At 27.2% G+C, this 26,717-nt stretch overlaps 2 protein-coding genes across 2 annotated transcripts in view; one reads left to right on the top strand and one right to left on the bottom strand.

Moving 5' to 3' along the window:
• The window catches only part of LOC107447694 (LDL receptor protein 1), a 139,388-nt gene extending 120,982 nt beyond the window's left edge, over positions 1-18,406 (top strand). The window contains exons 81-90 of the mRNA XM_071177760.1: positions 1,222-1,353; positions 3,150-3,311; positions 4,103-4,326; positions 4,947-5,211; positions 6,892-7,020; positions 9,208-9,324; positions 10,311-10,402; positions 12,702-12,792; positions 13,824-13,959; positions 16,282-18,406. Coding sequence (XP_071033861.1) covers positions 1,222-1,353; positions 3,150-3,311; positions 4,103-4,326; positions 4,947-5,211; positions 6,892-7,020; positions 9,208-9,324; positions 10,311-10,402; positions 12,702-12,792; positions 13,824-13,959; positions 16,282-16,440 — 1,507 coding nt within the window. The 3' untranslated portion in view covers positions 16,441-18,406. The remainder of the gene's footprint in view (positions 1-1,221; positions 1,354-3,149; positions 3,312-4,102; positions 4,327-4,946; positions 5,212-6,891; positions 7,021-9,207; positions 9,325-10,310; positions 10,403-12,701; positions 12,793-13,823; positions 13,960-16,281) is intronic.
• Positions 18,407-23,073: 4,667 nt separating this feature from the next.
• Positions 23,074-26,717, bottom strand: part of LOC107439148 (protein phosphatase 2 regulatory subunit tws) — a gene marked incomplete in the record, with an annotated part of 22,625 nt that continues 18,981 nt past the window's right edge. Inside the window, 1 exon segment of the mRNA XM_043043748.2 lies at positions 23,074-25,170.

The raw sequence follows: 26,717 nt of genomic DNA on the forward strand, positions 1-26,717 counted from the left end.
TGACATCTTCTAATCAGATTATGTCTCGAAGCATTGGGATTTCGGGGATAATTTTTTCGGTGGTAACGTTATGCTATATCCTTTTAAATATGGAAGCAAATTGATTAGTTGATCACTTCCCAATATTGTATCAAAGCTTGTGATAAACAAGATACTAACATGCATGTGAATAATAGTTTTTATAATATATTATCGCAATTTCTATTTACATGAATTATGGGTCTCATATTTGAATTTAGATAAAATCAGAGTACAAATGTGTGTTATTTCCCCCCTTAAAACATATTTATTATATGTTTAAATCATATACCTAAGTTTCAAATCATATTCTTGGAAAGTATAAGTTCTCAAGGAGGTTATGGGAATTATTTTATTGTCAGCTTTTGCATTGCCGCCCTAATTAAAATACACATTTTGTCTTCCTATTATATAATTTACTAAACAGTTGTTTTTTAGTCATTTTATAAATATTTTTACAAAGGGAATTTTATTTTTAAATATTTGGAAACTAACATCAGTTCAGAATATATGGAATTTCGGAGTACCTGAGTTCAGTTTACCGGCTCTATTGTCTTATTATTTTTATTGTAAGTGAATGCTGTTCTCAGTGTTTACTTGTTTTTTCCTAATTGTAAGCTTATTTTTTCCCCTTTAGTTCTGGTTTCTATTTGTATTTTACTATGGGAATTCTTCTCTTGCTTAATCCTTGAAGGATTAATGAGTTGCACTTTGAGTGCTGCATTGTAGCCAATGCTGTAAAAGGACATGGCTTTATTATTATAACATAGCAATATAAATGCCTAAAACTCACATTTTGGTTATTTATTGTATCTTGTACAATGTTATTTATATCAGATATGATTCCATTATTTTTTTGAACTTATTTTTGTAAGTAAGCAAATCAATATTCTATGCAAAAGTCAAAATTTTGCTTAGTGTTTAATGTATTAAAAAACAAACATTCAGAAAACTTCTAATGTACTAATGATACTGTAACAAAAGGAACTATCTAATTTATTCCTGAAAACTAATAAAGCAGCATTCCACTATTTTTCTTTAGACAATTTAGTATGATAATCCTTATTGTTGGTAATTTGTTATGATTCAAATTGCATGATACCTATAATTATTAACATTGTAATTGATTGAAGGTTAAGAATTTCCCTTTTTAAATTTAACTAATATTGTGGAATCTTGTTGTTTCCCCTGGCTTTGCTTTAGCTGTGCACCTGAATATGAAGGTTCCCAGTGTGAGGTGTATAGGTGTGCTAATTTTTGTAAAAATAAAGGAATATGCTATGCAGATATATCTAGAAACAGTGCACATTATCAAAAGCCCACTCTCAAGTGCAAGTAAATATCGCCAATTTTTTACAAACCTTTTCCCATCCCTTTTTTTATTTATTTATTGCATCCTGAACATAATTGACTGGAAAATGTGTGAATGCATGATTTTTTTTAATTCAATTTCTGTGCATTGTTTTTGATTAGTTAGCATGTTTAATTTTTTTTTCTCAATATTTCACTGGAAGTTGGTTAAAAAATTTATAGTAAATATGAATAACTTCATTGTATTTATTTATTTATTTATTTATATCTATAAATTATGTTTTATTTACAATAATAGGCTGTTCATTAAAAAGTTTTGAAGTAATATATGAAAGTTGGATACCTAACTCTTTTTTGATAATATAGTCAAATCTTGATGCATAATTCCTGTATCTTTTAATGGTCTCGTGAAAATTGCTGATCTTATGATATTAATGATATCCATTTTGATCATTTTTGAAACTATCAAATTCCTGTGTCTGTTATTCAGAAATTCTGTTAGCATTTGGAAAAAAAAGTTAACTGAAATTATTTAATTTTTAAGAGAAAAATCGTAATTCCTGAATGTCTTTGCTGTAAGTTCATAATTTTTTTAAAGAATGATTGTTTTCGAAGAGCAGGTAAAAAAAGAGTATTCAAAGCAAAATTTCTAAATTTTTGAAAGTAAACACATGTATTTATTCATGTTTCTTTTCAAACATGAATGTTTTTGCTCTAAATGCAGAATTTTTTCAACTAAAAGTTTTGGTACTTATTGTAAATTTATTATTTTTCCAGTTCAGTGCTATATATTTTTGCAATGTAGTTTAAGAAATATATCCTTATAATCTGTCATTATACATTAAGAAAATTTTCCAAACATTATTGGATACTGTAAAAGAATACTCACAAAAATAGAAGAATTATTCTTGAACTTAATGTAACAAAAACAGTGAGAGTTTGAAAAAATTACCTGATCTTCTTTAGTTCAGTTTTGTGTTAGTTCATGAATACAGCTTATTTTTAAACTACCTAGTCATTTAATGTTTTCATGAATGAATGATTCAGTCAATGAATGATTTTCTCTCAATATATATTAGTTTAAACTTCCTTAATAAAATGCTGAAGCAGGATTTTTTTAAATATTTTTAGCAATTGCATGTTCTCAATTGCTTTGTTTCAAATTTTCTGAGCGTTTTATTTTCATCATGCTATTCCGACTACATGCTTAATTCACAAAAAGAAATAAATTTCATTAAGATTTCTTTTCTCTGTGATAACGGGGAGCAGCAAAAAGAACTTGGACGAAGTTAATACATCATAGAAAGAATAGAAATTAACTAATTTCTTTTTAATTTGTGGGGTCAGGTCTTTATTTTATAATATATATCCTAGGTAACATTGTTTTTTGGCTTTTTTACCATGTCAAGCAAAAGATCTGCTATTTTAGAGTTGTTAAAGCAAGGAAAATGACTGTGTGAAATTGCTTATTTGCTCTGTATATAATCATTATATACAAAAGTTTGAGCTCTGTAAAGCAATTGCTTCAGCAAGAATGACATAGATTAAAAGTAGAAGACTGGAAATTTATATAAGAGTTTGCCTTTCTACATCGCTGCAAAAGGCAGCCAATCAAAAACAAATTTTATTTATTGATAAAAGTCTACTTTTATTATTTTTTTATATTTTGATATTTTTTTTTATTAAGGTTAGATTAAAAATTGTTTGTTTGGGTTTTTTTCTGCACACTGTACAGCAATATAATTTAACATATTTAAAATAAAATGTACTGAATAAGGAGTAAAATTAGTAACCAATCTTATTTTCCTTTTGTTTTCTAGTTGCACTGTTCTCTGGACCGGAGATCGATGTGAAAAACCAACTCGAAGATGTGATGATTACTGTTATAATGGAGGTACTTGCTATTATGAAAAAGGAGAGAGATATTGTACTTGTCCTACAGATTTCTATGGATCCAGATGTGAAAAATGCAGTTCCATAAGGTAAATTAGAACAAATATTTTTTAAAAGAAGCAAATAAAATAAAGAATTAAACATATAATTTTATTGAAAAATAATATAATTCGAAAAAATATTTAATTTGCTTGTAGTCTATTATAAAAGTTTGTTGAAATTATATTGTAAATAAAAAAATATTCACCTTGTTCATAATCTATTTATAGAAGTTTAAATTATAGTATAATTCAAAAAATCTTTCAAACTCATTAAGTCCCACAGTGGACTGATCGTTAAGACACGGTTCCCAGCAGATCACCAAAGTCAAGCATCACCGACTGCGGTCAGTGTGCGGGTGGGTGACCACTTGGATCAGTCTGCGTAGGAACCGAGGGTGTGCGGTATTGGTCCTGGTTAAACTGTTCTACCATAAAGTGCTCGACTTCGCGTGCAGGTCGTCAGGCTACCGAAGCGGGGGTGCCATCCCCTCTGCAGAGGATCAAAATTGCGGTGGCATGTCTTCGGATCATCCTCAGGGATGTTTCCCTGACCGTCGCCAATGGCCCATTGTGCAGCTCTAGTGCGACGTAAAGTAACAACAACAGCAACAAAATCAAACTCATTAAAGTAAAGTCTTCTAACAGTTATGGTACATATCGAGCAAATAATTCAAATTAACTTTTTGGTTGAATGAGGTTTTAATACCTATAGTATGCTACTTTTCTTGAATTAGATGTATTGTTTTTACAGATACATTTATATATTCAATTATCCTTTTGAAGCTCTAAATTTTTTATGCAAATTGCATTGTGATTTTCACTTTACAATCATTTTTTAGATGTAAGAATGATGGTATCTGCAGATTGGAAACTAATGGTGAACGTTCATGTGCATGCATGGCCGGATTCCATGGATCTTCTTGTGAGTTTTCCAAGTGCAACAACTATTGTCAAAATGGAAATTGTACTCTAGTCAATGGTAATCCTGTTTGCCAGTGTCTTCCTGGCTTTTCTGGGAAACAATGTGAACAAGATATGTGCGAACTTCTTTGTTTGAATGGCGGTAAGGTTTAGTAATCTATTTTAAGTACATAAACTAATTGGCTACAATATTCTGTTTGTCCTAAATTTATTTTACTTAAATGTTTTATTTCAAGTCATTGTAATTTAATTGTTAAAGATTTCATGCTGTCAGGTGTTGAGGAGGTATACCTGAAGTTCATCATTTTTGTAGTAATTTTTTGGGTCGATGTAAAGTTCAAAAATTCATACCAAAAAATTAATAAAACTGTTTGAAAAATTTAAAATTTTCAGCAGCTGTTTTAAAATTTAGTGTTAGCTTAATTTAAAAAGTATAAATCAGTAGAGTATAGTATGTTTTAAATATCTTTTATTTTAAGTGTCACTAAATTTTAGTTTTACTTTTCCATTGTAAAATAATTCAATTTGTAATTCTTATCAATTTTAAAACTATCCTGTAAAACAAAAAGATCTGAACTCAAATTAAAATATCTCTAATGTTTTCTTCCTTCTTGTGTTCATTTAAAGCTACACAAACATAAAAAAAAAATAATAATTTTAAATTTTCTTCAAAAGTTTTTTAATTTTTTATAATGCTTTTATCTTTAATTTTTAAAGCAAAAACTAAGAATCTTTTTACAGTAGTTTCTTTGCTTTTTTTAGGTACATGTAAGCGTGGTCCCAAGAAACCTTTCTGCCAGTGTGCAAAAGGCTATCGTGGTAGACGGTGTGAACTAGATCACTGTGGTTGCCTGCATGGCTCTACTTGTGTAACTAGAAAAGCTGAAAATGGCCTCGATTATTCTTGTCTTTGCCAGCCACAATATTCAGGCACTCATTGTGAAATTTATACCCCAAGTTCTTGCAAAGATATTCAGTGCAAAAATGGTGGTACATGCATCATGAACAAAGGAGTACCAACATGCAGGTACAGTGTTCTGTTAATGTACTTTTTATGTCCGTTCTTGCTTTTATTTACAATAACAGAAACAGTAATAAACTCGGCATCCTTATCTCTAGCAATGAGCAATTGAAATAAAAAATATTTGTGTAAACAACGTAATGACAAATCTTTAAAACCCACTTTTATTCTACACAATATATCACATTAATTTTAAATAAATAGCTACGTTATAATCATTATTGGTTAAATTACTTAATTTAAATCATAATTCAACTCGTGATTTTTAATCACTTAATTTTTTTAAGAAATTCATTAATTTAAACAACTTTGATTTTTTTTAAAAGAAAATCATTGATTCGAGCCAGTGGATTTTCTTTAAATAAATCATTAAGTCAAAATTATTTTGATAAATATTTTCTTCAGGGTGTGATTCTTATAAAAGTTCGATTTCATTGATAATGAACGTTTTATCTGAAGAAATAGTGAAAAGGTAAATTATTGTATTTCAAAATAGACTGGTAAAGGAAATTAAAAAGTAAAAGTGGATTAAAGCAATGTTAAACTGTTAAATTATAATTTTCCTTTAGCTGTATAAAACTCATGTGCTGGTAATGAAAATATTTAAGCTCTACCCATTTAGTTTTATGTTTACTTGCTTGCTCTTTCCAGAGAAATTTACAATATTTTTTTTTTTTTTTAAATTCTGTCTTCTGATCTAAACTAATTTATTCTTCATTTGATTTCTGACTGATAAATTGCCTTCCAGCCTTTAAAATTTTAGGATGTTTAGCTTGAGCAAAAGTAGCTGTGATTTTATTTATTCAGTGATTTGTTTCTAATTATAAAAAAATAAGTTATGAAACATTTTAGTTAAAAATGTCAACTATTTAAGCTATGTTATTATTTTTATATAATATTAAGAACTGTTGATATATTTTGTTGAATTATTTGGCTGGTAAATATAAATTTGTTAAACTTTAAATCAAGAGATTTTATTTAAATCAAAAAATTCAAATTAAATAATATAAATCTGAATTTTTTTTAAAAAAATCAGGAGTTTTGCCGATTCTGGTTATATTTGCCAGAAAAAGACCTTGATGCTTGATAATGTTCAATAGTTGCTTTTACTGTAATGTTCAGTCTTAATTACCTAAAATATATACATCAACTCTTTATTTAAAAAAAACCCTACAATATTATTGATTTATTATTCCAATTGAAAAGAATTTCTGTAAGTCTTGGAGAAGTTAATTACAAATATCCAAAAGAAGAGAGGGTTTTGATTTGTTCTAATAAAACCAAACAATGTTTTTACACATTGTTGGGATTTCTTGCTCTTGGAACTTTTGCCGGAAAAGAACCTTTTTGGACAAATTTATTATGTTCTTATCTCTGTTTATTTATACTCTTTTGTATTATTCATTTACTTTTGTTTCACATTAATGTTTGCTTATTTGGCATTATCTGTTTTTGTTTGCTTTGTTTAGCTTTTTTCAAAAGCCATTGTGCTCTTTGGCTAAGATAAAAATTTGAGATGCGATTTATCTCAAAAGTGCATTGGTAAATAGGCTTGCAAAATTCAGAATTTTTGTTCTCTATTAATAGATTAAATGCACTGTTAAGTTCGACTGCAACTTTATTTGATAGTGCAGTAGAAACAGTTTGTTTGTAATTCTGTTTGAAATGCTTTTTCTTTTTCAACAGTTGTACACCACAATGGGCAGGTCTTAATTGTGATATGCAGTCGGATAACTGGGACAAGTGCGTTGGCTATTGTCTGCATGGAGGTATATGCACAGCGCCAAAGAAACCAAACGAGTCACCACTTTGCACGTAAGTTTTTTCTCCCTTTGTGTATTAAAAATCTGTTACTTCATAATGGGACTTTATTCTTTCTATTACTTTCTTCTTAATACTTTTTAAAAGGGCTGCAAAATAAACTACTAATTTTTTAAAGAAAATATTCAGAGCCATCTTCGAAGCTGTTAAAGAAAATGTTTGGCGGATTCAATACAATCGTGAATTGTACGGAAAATGTAATCATCCGAACATAATTTCAGTTGGTAAATCTGATAGAATGAGATGGATTCGTCACATCTATTGAGAGAATGAGGGTGACGGAGTTCCGAAAGTTACTGGCAAACGTAAAAGGGGAAGATCAAATACCAGGTGGATTTATTTTGTAGAAAACTATCTTAAAACTATGAACATCAGGATGAAAAAACCTGTTGTCTGATTGATTTAGATAAATACGACTTGTTGGGACAGTCCTGGTCTGTACTAGGCTGTCATGCCTTTGAAAAAAGCTTTATTTTACTATTTTGATCTTTTAATATTGCTCACTTACGAGCATTGAGGGCAGGAGGAATTCCCTTATGTATTTTTAAGTTTCAAAGAAAGAGTGCAATTAGCCTGATACACTGAACAAAGGTTTAGCTAAATCTTCAGGTAGAAGCATCTTCATGTAGACATTACCAGAAAAAAATAAGAAAAAAAGTAGTAATGAAAAAAAAAAGCATGGCTAATACTAAAGTTTGCTTACATTATCATCAATCGGTAATGATGATATCTCACAAGGGTAAAAATTCCTACTGGCATTCCTACTTTTATTTATTCTATCTAGGACTTAATTAGCATCCATTTAAAATATTGAATTTGTAGGAATAAATTAACCAAGTCATTATTGCAATCAGTGTTGCTTTTATGAATTAGGGAATAATGTACTTAACCTTTAAAAATTCACTAAAAAATTACTATAGTTCACAGTACTGATAATTATCCTTAGATAAATATCCTATATTTCATTCAATAAAAAGTACCATCACTGTGGCATTCTAAAGTTGACAATTTGCCCATTCTTTCCTATTTTTAAAAATTGATTTTCTTGCATTTTATATTATGATAGGGAAGCACCTACCATATGCACAATAATTTTATATTGGTTTCAGAAAGTCCCATGCTTTAATCTTGCCAGAAAAAAATAGTACTTTTTAAATGACTGCCAAATATATTTGCATTGATAGCTATGAAGAATGATATTGAGTTCTTAAGTTCAATGATATTGATAAACTATTGCTTCTGTGATAAATTATCCATGAGGGAAGGAAAACTTAATTTTTGGTAACCCCTTGTAATTTTCTAATGTTTAGAGTTATAGTTTTTATGACCAATTTTTAAACTTCAGTTTTTTTATTATTTAAAAGTTAGTTATTTAAAACTATAATATGTGTAGTAAAAATATCAAATAAAATAGTGCTGATATTTGGTTCTCTAATATATTTTATACTTTAAAATCTGCCTGAATTTATTGATTTCAAAGTAATTTAAATGCTATTAAATATTATACCTTCAGACCTAATTTTTATCTTGTTTGCACATTTCACACATGTTATGTGTTACCGACTACATTATTTGATTGCATCTTTCAAACTTTTATTTCTAATTTTAAACATTGAATTGTTATTTGAATGTGCCTTACTAATTTCAGATTTGTTTTTCAGGTCTTGCAAATTTTTTAATATAAATTTTATTCTGTATTTGTTATTCTTTTGTGTTTTGATATTTTTTTAATATAAATTCTATTTATTCACTCATAAAATATATTTACTTTTTTAATTTGTTTACATACAATTGTAATGAAAACACTTCTTGAAAATTTTTGGAAAATCGAACTATTTTAATAAATTTTTAAACAATTCAACTTTTCTGAGATTTTTTTCTTTCAGGTTCCTCTTCGTATATAAAATGTTTCCCCTTGATTCTTTGTAATTGATCTGTATTACAGATCAGATTTCCTAAAAATATCAACGAGAAAAAGCTAATTTACTATCTTTGTAAGAGTATGTGACAGTGAATCAATTAATATACTTTTAATAAAATGATGTTGAGTTAAAAAAAAACAACACAATATAACTTATTTCCTCAACATTATCAGTATTGAGACAGTAAAGTATACAAAATATACTTCATGCAATAACTTAATTTTTTTTGTTCTGAAATTTCAAAAAATATTTTTTTTAGATGCTCCCAAGATTGGGCAGGAAATCGATGCCAACTTAGCACATCATGCAACAATTATTGCTTTAATTCAGCTACATGTGTTCGAGCTTTGAATGGGGCTGAACAACCTACTTGCTTGTAAGTACTTTATTCATTTTAATGATCTTGAAACAAAATCTCTCCAGTAATGCTCACACTACACTGTTACAGAAAGAATTTGATTAATAAAAAGGCTTGTAGCGTTGTTAAAAAGTACTTAAAGGTGCTCATTTTCACTTTCCGTTTTTTAAAGGTGCTTTTTTAATTGGGTGTTTTTAAAAAGTGCTTAATTTTCCCTTTTCGAAAATGAAATTTTGTTTCTTAACCATGTCTATTTTCACCACACATTATTCAAAAGCACATTTCACATTGTTCTATTTAAGGTTTTCACAATTCATTCAAACGCAATGCATTTCAGCGTACCGTCATTTCATAGCGTATGAAAGTGCCAAACGTTTTACATGTTTGATTAAATATATGTGGGTCCGCATGTGCGTATACTGAGCTGGATTCAGTGGGAATTTATTATTGCACTATCATGTGCAACTCTGCTGCATTTTTCAAGAGATTCTTAATTTCAGGCTTTATTTCCCCACCTCTGAAGTCAAACTGAAATATCTCCATCTTTTTATGGTGGCTAATGTAGTCAAGAAAAGAGTTCTTTGTCAGGAACTAGTTATTTTATCATGATCATGTAAAGTCTTTGAAAATTATTTTGCATTTTGTTAATGTATATAGCGCTTTAAAATATTTTTTTAGTGCTTAAAAAGTACTTAAGAGGTGCTTAGTTTTTGTTGAAAGACAAGGCTATACACCCTGAATAAGCTGCACTTAAGATATAATTATACAGCAAAATAATTTTAGAAATTCAACAAATATATACAATGCTATCACGATAGTTTCATGGAAAAAATTTTTTGCCTTAATGAAAAAAGTTTTTGACTAAATCATTAAAAATACAATCAATTTTGTAATTTTAATGATTAGGTGTAAAACTTTAAAAGTTCACAGTTGAAATTTCTGCTGAAAAACTACAAATTATCATTTTATTTTTTTAAATACTAATTTCAAAATTTTTTTGACAGGTGCACAGATGGCTTTGCTGGTCCACGTTGTGAAACATATCGGCCAATGGGATTGCCAAAACCCAATGAGAGCTCTGGTTTTTCAGGAGAAAGTAAGATAAAACATAATACAAGTTTTAATAGATTATTCAAAATTACCTTCACGAAAGAAACTATTGTTTGACGACTTATAGATTAAAATAAAACATTCTTCTTTAGTTCTTATTGATGTTGCTTCCTCCTAAAATAAACCATATAAAATTATTTGAATTTGTTTTTCAGAAACTTTTATTAGCATTTCTGTCTGCTTCAATATGCTAATGATTGAATTAAAATATTTTACTTTAACATTATCACTTTGAAATTTAGTTACCAATTGAAGAATGGAATTTATTACATTCTTCAATTGTATGTGAAATATTCTGAAACTAGTTTAAATAAGAAATTGAGTTGAGAAAATTAAAGAAAATACAATAAACCCAGTTTCCAAGGTTGTTAACTTGGATTTTCTTAATAAAACTGAAATATTAAGCTGATGAAAATTGTAACAAGATTATGTTCATACTAAAAGAAGAAAACTACAATTTACAAAATAATAATTACTCTGTTGTTTTCTCTATTTTGCGATATTTTAGAAATTTCTTCGTAAAATGACTTCCAAATTGCAAAATGAATTTTCTATTTAACAAACTTTTCTTTGAGATTCACTTTCCCTATTTCCCAAAATATTTAAAATCATTTGTTAAAGCATTTTATGGGGGAAATGACCTTGAATTATTTTTCTTAGCCACTTAACTTTTAGAGAAAGCTGTAAAATCCCTATCCCTCTTTGTTTGCATTTCAAACGAAAAACTCAGACGAAATTAACGAATTTTATCTTAAGTAATTAAACTTAAGAACGCACATAGTTATGTATGTTTAAAATTACTTTTATAATAAATGCAGCTATAATTTTATACTTAAATTTAGCTTTTTTAGTTGAAAATGTATGTACCATGTACTGGATAATGTTTTGCTCTATTCTCGCTTTCCATGGAGATTTCTTTTATGGTTAAAATTTATAAACCAAATAGTAAATACTCGTTTACAAGATAAAGGTGTATCTATTGCTATTTTAATTATGTTAATTAAAAACTGTTTTGTGTTGTTGAAGTATTTCAAAAGGTGATTTTCTATTTAATGAAGTTTTCATATAACGAACTTATTATCAGGTTTTAGCGACTTTGTTAAATAGAGATCTGTCTGTATTTAATTAATAATATAGATTTTATTAAAATATTTTAATGTATGATTTTTATTTATCTATGCAGGGTGTCCCAAGATTATTGGGACAAACTTTAAGGGGAGGTGGGGGATATAATAAGGAATCAGATTTGCATATCAGCCCATGGTCGGAAGCGTCTTCGTTTGCCACTAGGTGTTGTTGTTCAGGAGCATTAGAGCAAACCTGCATCGCTGTAGTCATTTGAGCTGTCATAGCTCGCAGAGGAGTATGCAATGTTTTATGAACATTGAGCTGGTAGATATGCATATGATGTACAGATTGACAGAGGGAAATGCACAAGCACGAAAAGATTATCCAATAAGTGTCCAGAGAAGTATGCAATGTTTTATGAACATTGAGCTGGCAGATATGCATATAATGTACAGATTAACAGAGGGAAATGCACGACCACAAAAAGATTGTCCAATAGCTTGGCAGCTGAAATCGCTGCAGGTCTGTTACTTTTAATGTATTGGTGAACAAAAACTGTCTAGTGAAGAATAAAGACGTTTCTGACCATGAGTTGTTATGCATTTCTGATTCCTTGTGATGTCCCCTATCTTCCCTTAAATTTCCCCCAATAATCCTGGGACATTCTATTTACATATATTTTGTTAGACACCAACACATTTATATATATTGTAGAAAAAAAATATTAAATTTCTACTAATTATCAAGGTTTTAAATCATTTAGAAAAAGTAATCCTTACAACAAGTTTTACACTTCACATTTTAACAGGCATTTTAGAAGTGTTGTGTTGCAAAAAGTGGTTTGTAATTTCCTTTTGCTTTCTTTTCATTGATGAAAAGTAAGCAAATCCAAACTAGGTATTACAAAATATTCTAAAACAATCAATTTTTTCCCCATAAAGCTTGGGGAAACAAATTAGTTTTAGGTAAAAAATCTCAAGGAATTGTTATATTTGTAGCAGCTTGTATGTTATATAGTGTAAATTAACGGCATAATTTAAGGATGTTCTACTTCAAAATTAAAAAAGAAACCCAGTATTGTTGGAATATAATACCTTTGAGATGCACAACAATATTAACTAAGAAGTCATAACTCAGTATTATATTTTATTTTTTTCTTGCTGATTATTATGTCATCAACACACTTATTAACTTTCTTAAACTTTTTTATCCTTTAGCAATAGCTGCCATTGGTATACCTGTTTGCACTGTACTACTGCTCATTATTCTCATTGCATTTGGAGTTGTTGTGTATTGCAGACGAAAAAGGTATGTTCTTTTAAACGCTATTTTAATCCATGCTAACATATTGAATTTTTAATGTTTGAAATTTATTCAATTTTAAAGAAATATTGATATATTTGGTGTTTACAAATTTTGAATCCCTCTTTTTTTATGTTTGTGTGAGTGTATGTATTTCAAAAGCACTTCTATTGCTTTTTAGCTTAACTTTTTAACTCTAATTTAGTTTTAATTAAAACTAAACTCTTACATTTATAAAAATAAAAATGAACAGAATTTTTAAAATTTATTTCTGCTGAATAAATTATGTTTATTTGGTTGATAATTTGAAGAAAAAAAAATCAAATTTCAACTAGAAATTTAAAATTTATTGTAATCATATTATTATGTAACAAAGGAGAAAAAGTCTATTTTATTTATTTATTTTTAAGATTTGTTAAATTTAAATGAGTCGGTGTAAATAGGAATGGGACAATAATGATTTATACCTTATTTTCATACATTTAGAATTGAATATTTTTATTTCTTTCATTATTTAAAGAACTTAAAATTTTAAGAAAAAGATAGGTTTTTATCACATTTTATTTATATCTAGTATGATTTTTTATAAACTGTTTTGTATAAATCTAATTTACATTGAAAAAGAACAAACTGCAAGGTATTTTAGTACTTTCTGACTTACATACAAGCATGGTTGAAACTAAGGCCATCTCTTTCATGAAAATGGTAGAAATTTCATTCAGGGGGAAAAAGAAAAACATAAATAATAATAATCATATGTTAGTTTATTTTTTTTAAAATTTTAATTGTAAATGTAAGCTAATATATTTAAAAAAAAAATTTTTGTATGTCTTTATTTATTTTTTCACAAAAGTAATCAAGCAAGTCCCAAAAGTGGATTTTGTATTCGACCAAAGCTGAATATTCAGAGGTCTTGCAAAATAGGTCAAACATTTGTTGCATCTCTAATTATTAGTAAAGTGTTATTTTTATCTCATTGAAGTCATTTTTCATAAGTTTCTTAACATTTATTATTTTCCCTCATACTTATTTTTTAGGGGACAACCTTTTATGCATGTACGTATGCAAGATTCTGCAAATGTTGAAATAAATAATCCTATTTATATGAAAGAAGACTTTGACTATGAAGCTTCTGAAGGACTAAACTCTTCTTTGTCTCAAGAAGTTGATGAGGTTAGTGTTTTATGTTTTTTTCTTTAGAAAATTTAACCTATCCACTATTCATTTGTTTCAAGAATCAATATCTTAATTCTGGTGCACAAATATGCATGACTCAGCTGAATTAATTATCAAGAATTTGTTCGAAAACAATATTAAAAACTTCTTTCTAACTATGCTTTTCAGCATTATCTTCATTAATGTTTAATTTATAATTTGTTAGCCAGTTCTTTTTATAATTCATATTAAAAATAGATGCAGTAAAAATCTTATTTTAAGCAGATTCTGTACCAACTTTTGACATAAGCTAATTGGTCTTTGAAGATTTGCCAGAATTTTTTCTATGATATCATTCATAACATTACTGTTTGCGATATATTTTGAATATTCTTTTTTGAAATAATACTGAGAAATATCAAAATAGAAATTTTCTTAGGACCAAAAGTGAAAAAAAAAAGATCTTTAAAAAAATGATTTTTATTATGTATTTTTTATGATTTGAAAGAATAAATTTATAAAAAAAGCTATTCATTTATCATAACTTAATAAGTCTTTGATAATTTGCCAGAATGTTTCCTATAATATTTATGACATTACAGTTTGTAGTATATTCTGAATCATTTTATTTAAAATAATATTAAGAAATATTGAAACAAAAATTTTGTTTGGTCTAAAAGAAAAAAAGTACTCTAACAAACAAAAAAAAGTCAGATTTTTTACTGTGTATTTTTTATGATTTGGAAGAAAAACTTTTCAAAATTTATTCATTCGACCTAACGTAATTGTTTTCGATAATTTGCCAGAGTTTTTTCCATAATATTCATGGCATTACAGTTTGCAGTTATTTTAAAATTTTGTTAGAAATAAAAGTGAAAAAATACTGGAAAAAAAGGATTTTTATTATCAGGGTGGCCACCCACCTGGAAAACCTGGAATTATCAGGGAATTTTTTTTATACTGGAAAAAACCTGGAAAAATCAGGGAAATATGGATAAAAGCCTGGAAAACCTGGGAATTTTAAAGAAAAACTTGAAATTTTTTCTTATATATTTTTTCAATTTCACTAATTTAAATTATTTGCTAATTTTCTTAATTTAAATTGTTTCATCCATTATACCCACATTTTTTAGACGGAAATGTATCTCCAAACAGTTAAAATATCATCAACTTACTTTGCTTTCATCAAAATTTGCTCCATTATAACCCTGTTAAACTAGAATACAACATAAAATTCTCCCANGTGCAGTTTTGCTAAGAATAGATTATACATCTTATTATCAAATACCCATTGTGAAATATTCATTTTAATTATTGAATTTTTATTTCCTATTTCAATATAAGTTATAAGTGAGTGAGCACTTTTGGGAGCCACTGTAATTATTAAAAATTATTGATATATAATCACCTGAAACGGTTTTCTTTTCCTTAATGAAAATATATTAAACAATACTTATCCAAGGTTTTATTGGTTATTCTGATTTTGTCATTTCGTAGGTACACTTTGAGCAAATACTACTTAAAGTAACACATTAAATTCAATAAAAACAATATATTCTGCAAGCTAAACATATTATTTTCTCCACGTCTTAATTTTTTAAAAATTAATGTTGTACCAGAACATTAAAAAATAATAAAAAAATATCTTGTAAAAAAAATAATTTTTTTTCAAGATATGTTTAAAACAATGACATTTTGAATAAGATATTTTATAATACAGGCACTTTTCTTGTACACATCCTACACTTTATAAGAAAAAAGGAAAAAATCACAAACCTGGAAATTTTATGATTTTTACCTGGAAAACCTGGAAAAATCAGGGAAATTTGAAATCTGTTTTGAGTGGTGATGTACTATTATGTACTATTTGATGATTATGTACCACCCTGATTATGTACTATTTATGATTTGGAAGAATAAATTTATTCGAAAATTAGAGAATAGTGCTTAAATTGAAATAGGAAAGTAAATTAAATTTAAAACTGTTTAACAAAACAAAATACAGAGTTTTTGTACAACAATAATTTTAACAAAGCTTCCACATAAATACAGGCAGGATGTCTTCTGAAGAAGTCCTACATAGCATTCAGGTTTATTTTGTTCTAATTCAATTTACTTTCCTATTTCAATTTAAGTAAGTTTCCTATTCTAATTTTTTTTATAAATATATTTGAAGACAAATTTTGGGCTTTTGCTGCTTGAGCACTTTTTAAGGTTTGGCTTAGATTTTGTTACATTATTTTTACACTACAGCTTCAAACTGATTTTTACTTAATAATATGATTGAATTGGAAGACTAAATCTAACTATATTTCTATTTTCTTTAAAAATTTTCAATAGGCAACAAATTTTACAAACCCAGTTTATGATTCTTTGTATCCTGCTGGTTCGAACGGTAGCGAAGAGAAAAAGGGTTTATTACAAGGAGATGCCATGAATGTTGAATTCCGAGATGGAACCTCCAGATCTGTTCCCAGTAAAGACCATCCATTAGCATAAAGAAGACACTAAATTAAAATATCTCTTCCATCCAGTTGCAGAAAAGAAAAGTCAGCATTTCTTTTTTTCTATAGAAATTCGACTTAAATTTCCCCAGAATCGAACTATGTACCTGTTTGTTAAGAGTTTATTTATAGAATATTATCGAATGTTGTTTTTTTATTTCCAGTTGCCAAATATGACATTGCAAACTTGATTTGCAATAGAAATGTGACCTCAAAATAACAAGTCAACTTGAAAAATCTATTGATGTTTCTCGAACTGCCTAAAAAATTATCTTAAAAAACTTTTTTTTATGTTGATGTTTTATTGTTAGATTCTGTGTATAGAACTTGTATCTATACTATAGTTTAAAAAGAATCTTACATAGATGTAAATATTTTAATGCATGTTTTTTTAATCATATACAATTTCTTTTTCCTAAACTTTTATATTTTTCATTGTTGAAATTTTACATAAACAAGACGTGTTGATATTTTTAAATTGATAAATTTTCTTTTCATTTCTACTTTATAAACGAGCTGTTTAAAGGGTTGTATCACTGAAAGCTTGAATGTTCTTACAAGCCTAAGCATTCAAAGGTTTATTGGATCTCATGATTTTTAGATCTCTTTTAATTTTTTTTTGAATAAATTTTTATTTTTTGAACATCATAATTTAAGTTGAATCTTCCATTATCACTAAAAATATTTTAACTTAATTTTTTGCATTCAGCTATTTTTATTCAATTTTCAGCAAATAAATATTATGCATCATTTTTAACAAAATATCAAAACAGATATTGCCATTTGACATTGCTCTAAATAAGACGGTATTTTTTTAAAAGGAATATTTATGTTATCGAACCTGGCAGTTCGGCAAACATTAGTTATCATTGCCTTATTTTTGTATATTTTATTTTACAAGCTCTATGTTTAAATAATTGTATATTTAAGCTTTGTTTGTGTTACTGTAGCATTCGATCAAATTCTGTGTTGTTTCTTCATTTTCTTATCCTTTTATTCTAAGTTTTTATGTGAATATTTTAAGTGGACAGAAATGTTTGCCTAAATTAGGAAATATTTCTGTTGCCAAATATTGGTTTTGTTGTTGTGTAGATACATGGTTGTGATTTAGCCAAATTTTTGTTAAAAAGAGTGGTGCAATCTTCCTTTTTTAATAATAATAAATCTATATAATTGTATTTTTCTGTATTGTATATTTATAAATGAGCAAGTTCGGATGCAACATAAATTATATACTCTTGCTCGAGTGAACATATTTTAAATCTAAGAAAAATTTCATTCAATTCCAAATCATTTGCTTGATAATTAAAGAAAAAAGAAGTCTATTTGTTTCATGAAATCATAATCTTTTAAGTTTTTTCCTGTAGTTATAACATTGTGTTTTCAAGGTTGTACTGTGAATTTAAATTTATTTACTTCACAGGTTTAGCTAAGATAATGTACTAATAAGAAATCATATGATTTATTGAATACTAAGATTATTGTTTTTATGCAATTAATGATAATGAATATACAAATTCGATTTTATTATAATAATTATTTTAAATGTCAAGCGAATTCTTGTACAAAATTAGTTTAAATGTTAAGCAAATTCTTGTGCAAAATAATTTGAAATTTATAATGTAATCAATGATTTTTTTTTAAATCTTTCAAATTTAGCACTCTGAAAAACTAATAACGTAAAACTTGTGTAAACTATTTGTAAGGCAGCTTGAAATGATTAAGTTATGCTTTCGTTTCTAATGTTGAACTGATTTGTATGTTTCAAAAGAAATAGATTTGTTAAAATTTCGAGAAGTTTTAGAAAAAAAATCACTTCAAAATCCTAAGGGTTAATTATATGCATATTTTATATCAAGTTAACTTGGCAGTGTTATAGTAGCAAGCTATATATAATGTTGTGCAATAGAACTATAGTTATTTGAATTTCAGTAATTTCTATTGAAAACAATTATTAAAAATGTTAACATTGGATAGAATTTTAAATTATTGCATTTTTATATTGGTTGCTTACAACATTAGACCAGAATATAATTTGGATATAAAATTATTTAATTCTAGTTTTTTTCTCTGCTTGCTTTCAGGCAAAACTATTTCTATAATTTATTACGAATCTTATTTTTTATTTTTGTATACAGATATTGTTAAAAATATTAAGTAGAAAGTATCTTTTATTAGTAGTATCTTTCATCTCCAAAAGTAATGAAAATATTTTTTTCCTGTACAAAGGATGGCAATTAATGCAACTAAAAATGTCATTTAATATAGCAATTGAGAACTATATATTTTGACAGTTCACCTATGAGCTATTACGAGGTCTGGCTATTATGCATTATCAAGTTAAAATGGCATTAAATATGTGTGCTGAGTTTGTTTTTATTACAATTGTAATAAAAATAATATAAGCTCTTTCCCTTTTAGTTATTTTCTATGTTAAAAAATAATTTAGAAACAAAAACGTTAATTGCTTACTACTACAAATGATCAGTTAGAAATTAATTTAAATTATCTTGTTATTGTAATTAAACTGTATTTTTAAATCCCACTATTTTTCTTCATGCCTAAAATGTTTTTGAATTGGTTTTAATTTGAAAGGATTTCATTTACTTGCATGTTTAAATCAATTAAGTCAACAATAAAAGAAAGAGCATTTAGTGTTTAAATCCACTTGTATTCATGTAGATAAAATTATTGTATTTGATAGAAATATTTCATTTTAACTCTCTATTATGCAAATATATGTTGATTGTTTGTGCGTCTATTTTCAGTAAAAAAAAAATTTAGACAAAAAGACCTTTAGCACATAATAAAATTTTTTTGTGAGATTAAAATAAAACCTGTAGTTCTTTCCAATGTCTGAGCTTAGCCATCTACCTGAGTGAGTGGCGAATTTCTGTTTTCCATAACATTTAGAATGTTCCAATAATTTAAAGTATGAAATATTGGACTAACTAGCCAAATAACTTTTTCTCGACTCTTTCCAAGTGCCAAATTATATTTAAATAAATACTTTTTGATTCATTTTAATACATATATATGGTTGTTATTAATGTTGTCCTGTTTTTTGTGTATGTTTTAGCTTTTTATTAATTAATTAGAATTTTTTGTGTGCTAATTTCAGACATTAAAGTGAATCTCATATTTAGCCCTATACTGTATATTAAGGGAATTTATGACAGTTATGTTTCTATTAGTTGTTTTAAGGAAGTGGCAATATTAGAACTGTTTAAAAATTCGATTCAAGAACAGTTAATTTTTATTAAAATTTATTTTTCTGAAACCATTCTTTAGTTCCAAGAGGAGCAAGTTTTTGATAAGTTATTGAGTTTTGAATTTTCCATTGTTGAAATTATATTATCTTGCCTTCATTTTTTGACATAAAAAAGTTATGTTAATATTCTTGAATGAATAATGAAAAAAATCAATCAAAATCTTGCAATTTTTATTTTTAGTCTAGAATTTAGATGCCTTAATTAAACTTCAAATGAGAAGTGAAGTCTTCAGCTCAATTTTTTTTACTGAGTTAAATTCTGTTCTTCAAAAAAATCTATGAAAGTGTGATTCGCAATGCAAAATACAAAATTTCACAAGTAAACTTTATGCTATTTATTGTAAAATTTAAAAGTATATTCTCTTAGCAGGTATTTTATAGCATTTAAGTATCACATGATAAAGTAGTTTCATTAAAATAAAGTTAAAACCTAGTTCCTACTATCTTAATTTTAAACCAATTAGCTTAGTAAAATTTATTTTGTAGTTTAATCTTTGGTTAGCTATTTTCTTGTGATACTTCAACAGGAGTTCTAATGCTCAAACCAAATTTTATATTTTGTTATTGGTCGTTATTTGTTAATACTATTATACTTAATTTTTATTGCCCTTTTTTATAATTTCCCTTTATTAAATAACTTTCATTTTGCTTTTTGTCCAAATGAATCCTTGCCAATTTATAATGGCTCACAAGTCATTTTTATGAATTTTTTTTCCAATAATTTCTGCATCTGGAAATTTACTGTTCTTTTCAGTTGTGTTTGTATATAAAAATATTCTTGTTTCTTTGTTGTATTTTTTAAAATTACTTTGCAGCTGTTTCTAGTCTTTTGTGTTTAGATGCTTGCAAATAATGAGGAATGATTGTCATATACACTGCATTTTAGGTACATTTTTTTTAAAATAATTTTTGTGTTGTATTATATGTTGATTATATTAAAGTACAATTAATGAAGGAATCTACACCTAACATTGTTGATTTCTACTTAAACAATCTTACATTACAGGTTGAGTTTTCTCTTTAAATATTTGTCAACAAGTTTCTAAATGGCACTGATATATATTAAAATTTGAAATGAATAATATTGATGAAATATTAAGAACATTCTTCCATTATTGTAAATGTATAAAATGTGTCATTTAACATGATCCACAAATGCTTTTTATACCGTTTGTGAAAACAAAATTCTGTAAATTAGATTACATTGTCAATATGCATTCTATATCAGCTGTAGTATTCGCAGTTATGTATATATAAAATAATTAATAAAATAAATGAATTTATGTTATTTTGTCAATCTCACTTGAAGTACTCTCTCTTATCAAAAGGCAATTTTAGAGTGGAAGTACAAAATTGTTAAATCACTTAATAGTTTGCCCATTCCTCAGTGGTATCACTAATTCTTTGATCACTGATAATATTCACCTGAAGGCTATTTTGTACTGGGCTGCTAGAAGAAAAATGACTAATCCAACAAGCTCCTCGACATAGGAAGGGGAAAAAAGGTATTACTTTTGAAATTTGTTTCATTTTAGTTTTTCTTTTCCTAGGCAAATTTGCACAAAAAAATTAAATTTGACATTAAATGCTCTAAAAAAACTGATTAGGCCTTTAACATGCGTTAAAAAAAATGGTATGAGCACTGCTTTGAAATTAATCGAGCAGTAAAGAGAAGAAAAAAAAGCCAATGAATTATTTTATGGCAGAATCTATTATCAAGAATACCTGTAACATAAGCAGCATGTGGCATACTTAGGGTGTGGTAAAAGCTGTAATAAATGTAGATTAACACAATGGCACAGTTTTATGCTGCTCTTGATATATAAAACTGAAACATAAGCCCCAAAAAATTTTGTAATAATGAACTTTGTCTGCAATTATACCAAATGTGAGTACACAACTTCTATCACTAAATATTAGTCATTTGGTAGTATCACCCAATTGCTAAAAAAATATATGTTCTATGATATTTTCCAAAAAGTTACATTGAAATTATCCCAGACAGAAATTAACTGTTAGTATGATATATCAAAGTCAGCTACAGTCTGCTAATTATGAGACAAGCACTAGTTTTGCTGGGATTGAGTATTTATCTTTAGGTGTAGATATTACTTTGGCTTCCTGAATGGTTGCCTAAAGCTTAAAACTAGGTATCAGGTAACACTACTAATAGGTTAGAATCCCCTTGCTGTCCTATACAACGCAAATGCAGGTCAGCATGTGTGCCACTCTTCAGTCCTGAGGAAAAATCAATATATCTGTTTTTTAAATTAAATTTCTTTTTTCCCTTAAAATGTAACACAATTTAATGAAAATATTTTTATTTTTCATAATTATTGCCAAATGATCAAGTAATGATGTCACACTGCAATGAAAATTCATGAAACAAAATTTATATTACTGTTGTATCTAAATTTGCTTGAGTTTTCATTTTCCCCCAACGTTTTGAAATGCTGGCCAAAGTTAAATAAATATTTTTTTTATTTATAGAGATAGAACAAATATAAATAATGGTGAATAGATTCATGCAAAAAATAGAAGTTCATTATTCAGTGATTGATGTAAAGAGATGTACAAGGTTGGCTGTTATTTTTATCTTGTTCGCTGTAAAAAAAATATAAATTTTTCATAAAATAATAAATTCCTAGTTGATAATGATATATGAGCCTTTATCTTGCAAAGGTATATTTTGGAGTCAGTTAGCTATAAATATTGGAAAATTCTGGTAAACAGCACTGCCCCTTGTTAATTGGTCAAAAAATAAGTTTAGTCTTGAAATTTTTTTTAGAGTTGCACCCATGGGTCAGTTCCATCAAAAAATTGTCATGAGGCCTAATTTGTCCTAAAGTTGGATTTAAGAGTTCTCTTGTCTTCTGGAATGGATTTGAAATTACAAGACTACGGTGTTGAACATCAATAGTCTTAAACTGAATTGGATGGGCGGTTCAACGTCAGTTATAAAATAAAATAACACTCTACTCTAACTTTTTCGCATAGGAGCTTAAAGTTTGCAGCACAAAAATATATTTCTTTGTTTAGGCACAGTTATACGATTACAGTTGAGCTTTATTTAAAAATTAATTCTAAATTTCCCAGAGTCGGAAAGGGATGGTTAAAATATTTTCTTTCGAATTGTCCACGCAGATGGCCAATCATTAAAAGACGGTAAAGTCTTGTCCCCAAAATTAGGGAATTTAGTTTTATACCACAATTGATCTTAAAACCTTACTAGTAAGTAGCTTGGTGAGATTTTAAAGTTTACATGAAAACACTGAGGAAAAAAAAATGATCCCCCTTTTACAACTTGCTACATCATTAAATTATATAAGACATAAAACATATTAAACATCAATAACATTTTTAAAAAACATCACATTTTATTTAATTCATTTGCATAGCCAGTTAGCATTGGATCAATGCAACATATCAAATAACTCAACAAAATGAGAAATGTAAAAACAATTTAAAATACAATAAAAAGGTTGTTTTTTTTAAAGCTAAAATAAAACTTTGTATCCCTGATGTCTCACAAAAATATTTTATATGCCTGCTTAAGCAAGAAAATATAAATGACCCTGAATTTGAAAGTCTAAAAAATTCAGAAACTTTCATAAAATCAATAATGTCGTTTTGAAATGAGAATATTTAATAATTACAAAAAGTAAATTTTGATTTTTTTTAATGTTATTCAAGGTAATTGTTGAATTATAATTTATACACTAATGAATAAAACACGAGTTTATGATTGTCAACATATTCTAATGTGTATGGGCTTTATCTATTCACAAAAATTTGTTTTAATGAATATGAATACAAAAATATGAACCACAAAATTGAACAAAGAGAAAGGGGCTAAAAAGTTTTTTTTTTTCTTTTCACAGCATTGAACAAAATTTGAGATAAAAACTCAAAAAGATAATCCATTCCAGTAAATAATTCATGATTATGTATTCTTTACTTATTACTGCAAAAAAAAATTCTTATTAAAAGATGTTTTTCAGAACTTTTTATGAATGACTCTAAAATGAAATAAAATGTGAACCTTTGACTAAATCATTAGAAAGTGCAATATGTTTTATAAAAACAAAAAAATTTGCAAGATCGATCTTGAACAAATCTTTCCAAAACAGAACCAGCAGTTTTAATGCGATGAGATTCAACAGCAAATATGTATAAAACAATTGCTTATTGTAGTGATGATAATGATCTCATAAAATAAGGCTTCAATCAGGATTTATTTCAATTCTTTCAAATAAAATGACTACTTTTCTATGAGGTTTAAAATAAACATATACGTGGAATGGTATGCCTAAAATAAATTCAATCACCATTTTATGATTTAAATTGTTAAGTAATGAAAAAAGATCTTTAGAGATGTAGGGAATAGTGTTGTGGTTCATTGCATTAATCTACAACTGAAAGCTTTTAAAATATTTGAAACAATTAAAAATCTTTCTTTATAATAACAACAAGTACTGAACTAAATTTCACTATTTTATTTTATATATTTTAAAGATGATGGTTGATAACAATTATAATGAACAAATAATGAAATTAAAAAGTAAATAATACAATTCATTTTCTTAATCATCAATAAATTCAAATCTATGTTGTCAAAACTTGTCAGTACATCTTAATCATAACAAAACGAAAAAGAATGCTAACAATCAAAATAATTTATTACTTTTAAAGGATGTTTGTGATTTACAAATGAAACATACAAGGAAAAGTTATTGAAATTTTTATCATAGCCTGACAGATAATTCAAAAACAAAATCTCTAACATACTTAAAAAAAGCAACTAGAAGAAAAACACATAACAACTCAACTTGCTCAATGCTATGAAAATAAAATTCAATCCAATTTGTGCAAATATTTGACTTCCGTTTTCAAAACAGATGAGTAATTACAAAACAATACATAGACAAAAACATTTAGGATTTTATTATTATTTTTATGTAAAAAAAGCAGTCTCATTTATACAATTAGTTTTATTGACAGATTTTCTTTTATTTATTCCTTTCCCCAAGTTATTTTGTTAAATGTCTCAAAATGAGATTGGATGAGAAAAAAGAAGCATGCAACAAAAAACTATTCTCTGGCATGGGATTGCAGCAAAAATATACACTCTACTATCTTATGTACAAGTTTCTGTCAAAAACAACTGATGAATAAGCCACCTCTGGCACCTGGCCACAGGCGAATTTATATGAACTGGAAATGAGAAGAGCGGGATATTGATGGATTGATTACTGTTTTCAAATAGAAAGTGAGCATGGGGGTGACGTTGCTGCCAATCCATAGCGATGCACGCTTTGGGATAGAAATAACAGGAAGTTAAGGTTGTTTGCAGTCAGTTTTGTGGTTCGTGGCACTGGAACTGAGCGGCGGCAGACTTCCTCCGATAAATGGCACACAGTTTTAAGACCTCCATCGCTCATTAATTAGAAAATGCTGAAACAATTGACAATTAATGCACACACTAAAACATGAATACTAATAAAATACTTTGACATTTATAATACATTAAAGCATTTATAAAAAATCCAGGGTAACATTATAAAAATTTTGAGTCCAACGATGGACAAAGTGCTTCCTTCATAAAAACTCTACCAATAAATGCTCTAATTCAGAATTTTTTTTAAAAAAAAACTTCTTGTACAACATGTCTTTTGTGATTCTTTTCCTAAAACCAAAATTTTCCTTTTTCACAAAATTATGAAAAGTTTTGTCAAATAAATACGGACCCGTTACAAAAAGTTTGAACATACTACCGATTTCAGAAATTTTTTGAAAAACTCGGGTCTGTATTTTAGCAAATTTACAAAATTATGAGTAGATTTTTCAAGACTTCGGGAACATGGACCTTAATCTAACGTTACAATAACCCCTAATAATTACAAATAAATAAAATAAATTTTGTACAAAATTATGATATATGGACCATTTTTTTTCCTATTCGACATAGAACTTCATCCTTACAAATGGCTTTTGTAATACATTTTTTAGTTATACATTCTTCCTAGACTAACAAAGTTAGAAGACAACAAGAAATTATATAGAGCATTAAAGATTTTAAAACATGTCTATAACTTTTCCTAATACTAATAAAAAAATGTTAATTGCACAAATTATTTATTTCTTAACATTACTCTCAAATTCAGTTTTACATTTTAGTGGTCTGAAAAATTCCTTATGTTTGGAAAAAAGTTTTGACATATTTCAAAGCAGAAAGAGCTATAAGTAATATAAGAGCTATTTATAACAAGGCATAGTTTAAATTTTGGACTGCATACAATCATAGAGGAACAATAGGAATGAAATTAATAGAGGGGCACATTTGCCTGCATTAAAGAGTATTATATTTTTACAGCTTAAGATTGAAATTACAGTCGAACCCTGAATATCAGATACCCCTTCAGAACTACTTTAAAAGTATTCTAACACACACCTTATCAATACATATTTCATCAGTTAATTACTCTTGAACGATAAATCCAAAATTAGTCAGCCTAGACATTTAGGCTGACAGAAAGCAGAAAGGTATCACTGATTATATTATTTAGGATAGAAAAATAAAACACAAGACTCATTCCTTGAGTTTTTACCTTAGAATTGCAAGGTCTAACTCAGTGTTTAGCTTTGTATAATTTGATTTAATTAATAATGATTGGTTATAATAGGGGAGCACAACCTTTTTGAGTGAAGGGCCACTTGCACAGCTGGTTGGCTAACGAAGGGCCGCACATGTATTTAGTTATTTTTATTTTTGAACATGTTAATGACAAATGTAGTAATGTTTATTTAAACATTAGCCTTCCATTTTTTTTATCAATAAACTTAGTAATATCAATAACTTAGTAGTGCTCCATTATTAGAATTCATTCAAAAATAAAAAAACTTATACTTTTTTTTTACAAAAAAAAACTTGCTATTTTTATTATATGAACAATAGATTTATCAAAATAAATAAACATTGAAGAAAAGAAATGTTTTTTTTT

Source organism: Parasteatoda tepidariorum, chromosome 2, assembly GCF_043381705.1.
Source record: "Parasteatoda tepidariorum isolate YZ-2023 chromosome 2, CAS_Ptep_4.0, whole genome shotgun sequence".
NCBI lineage: Eukaryota > Metazoa > Arthropoda > Arachnida > Araneae > Theridiidae > Parasteatoda > Parasteatoda tepidariorum.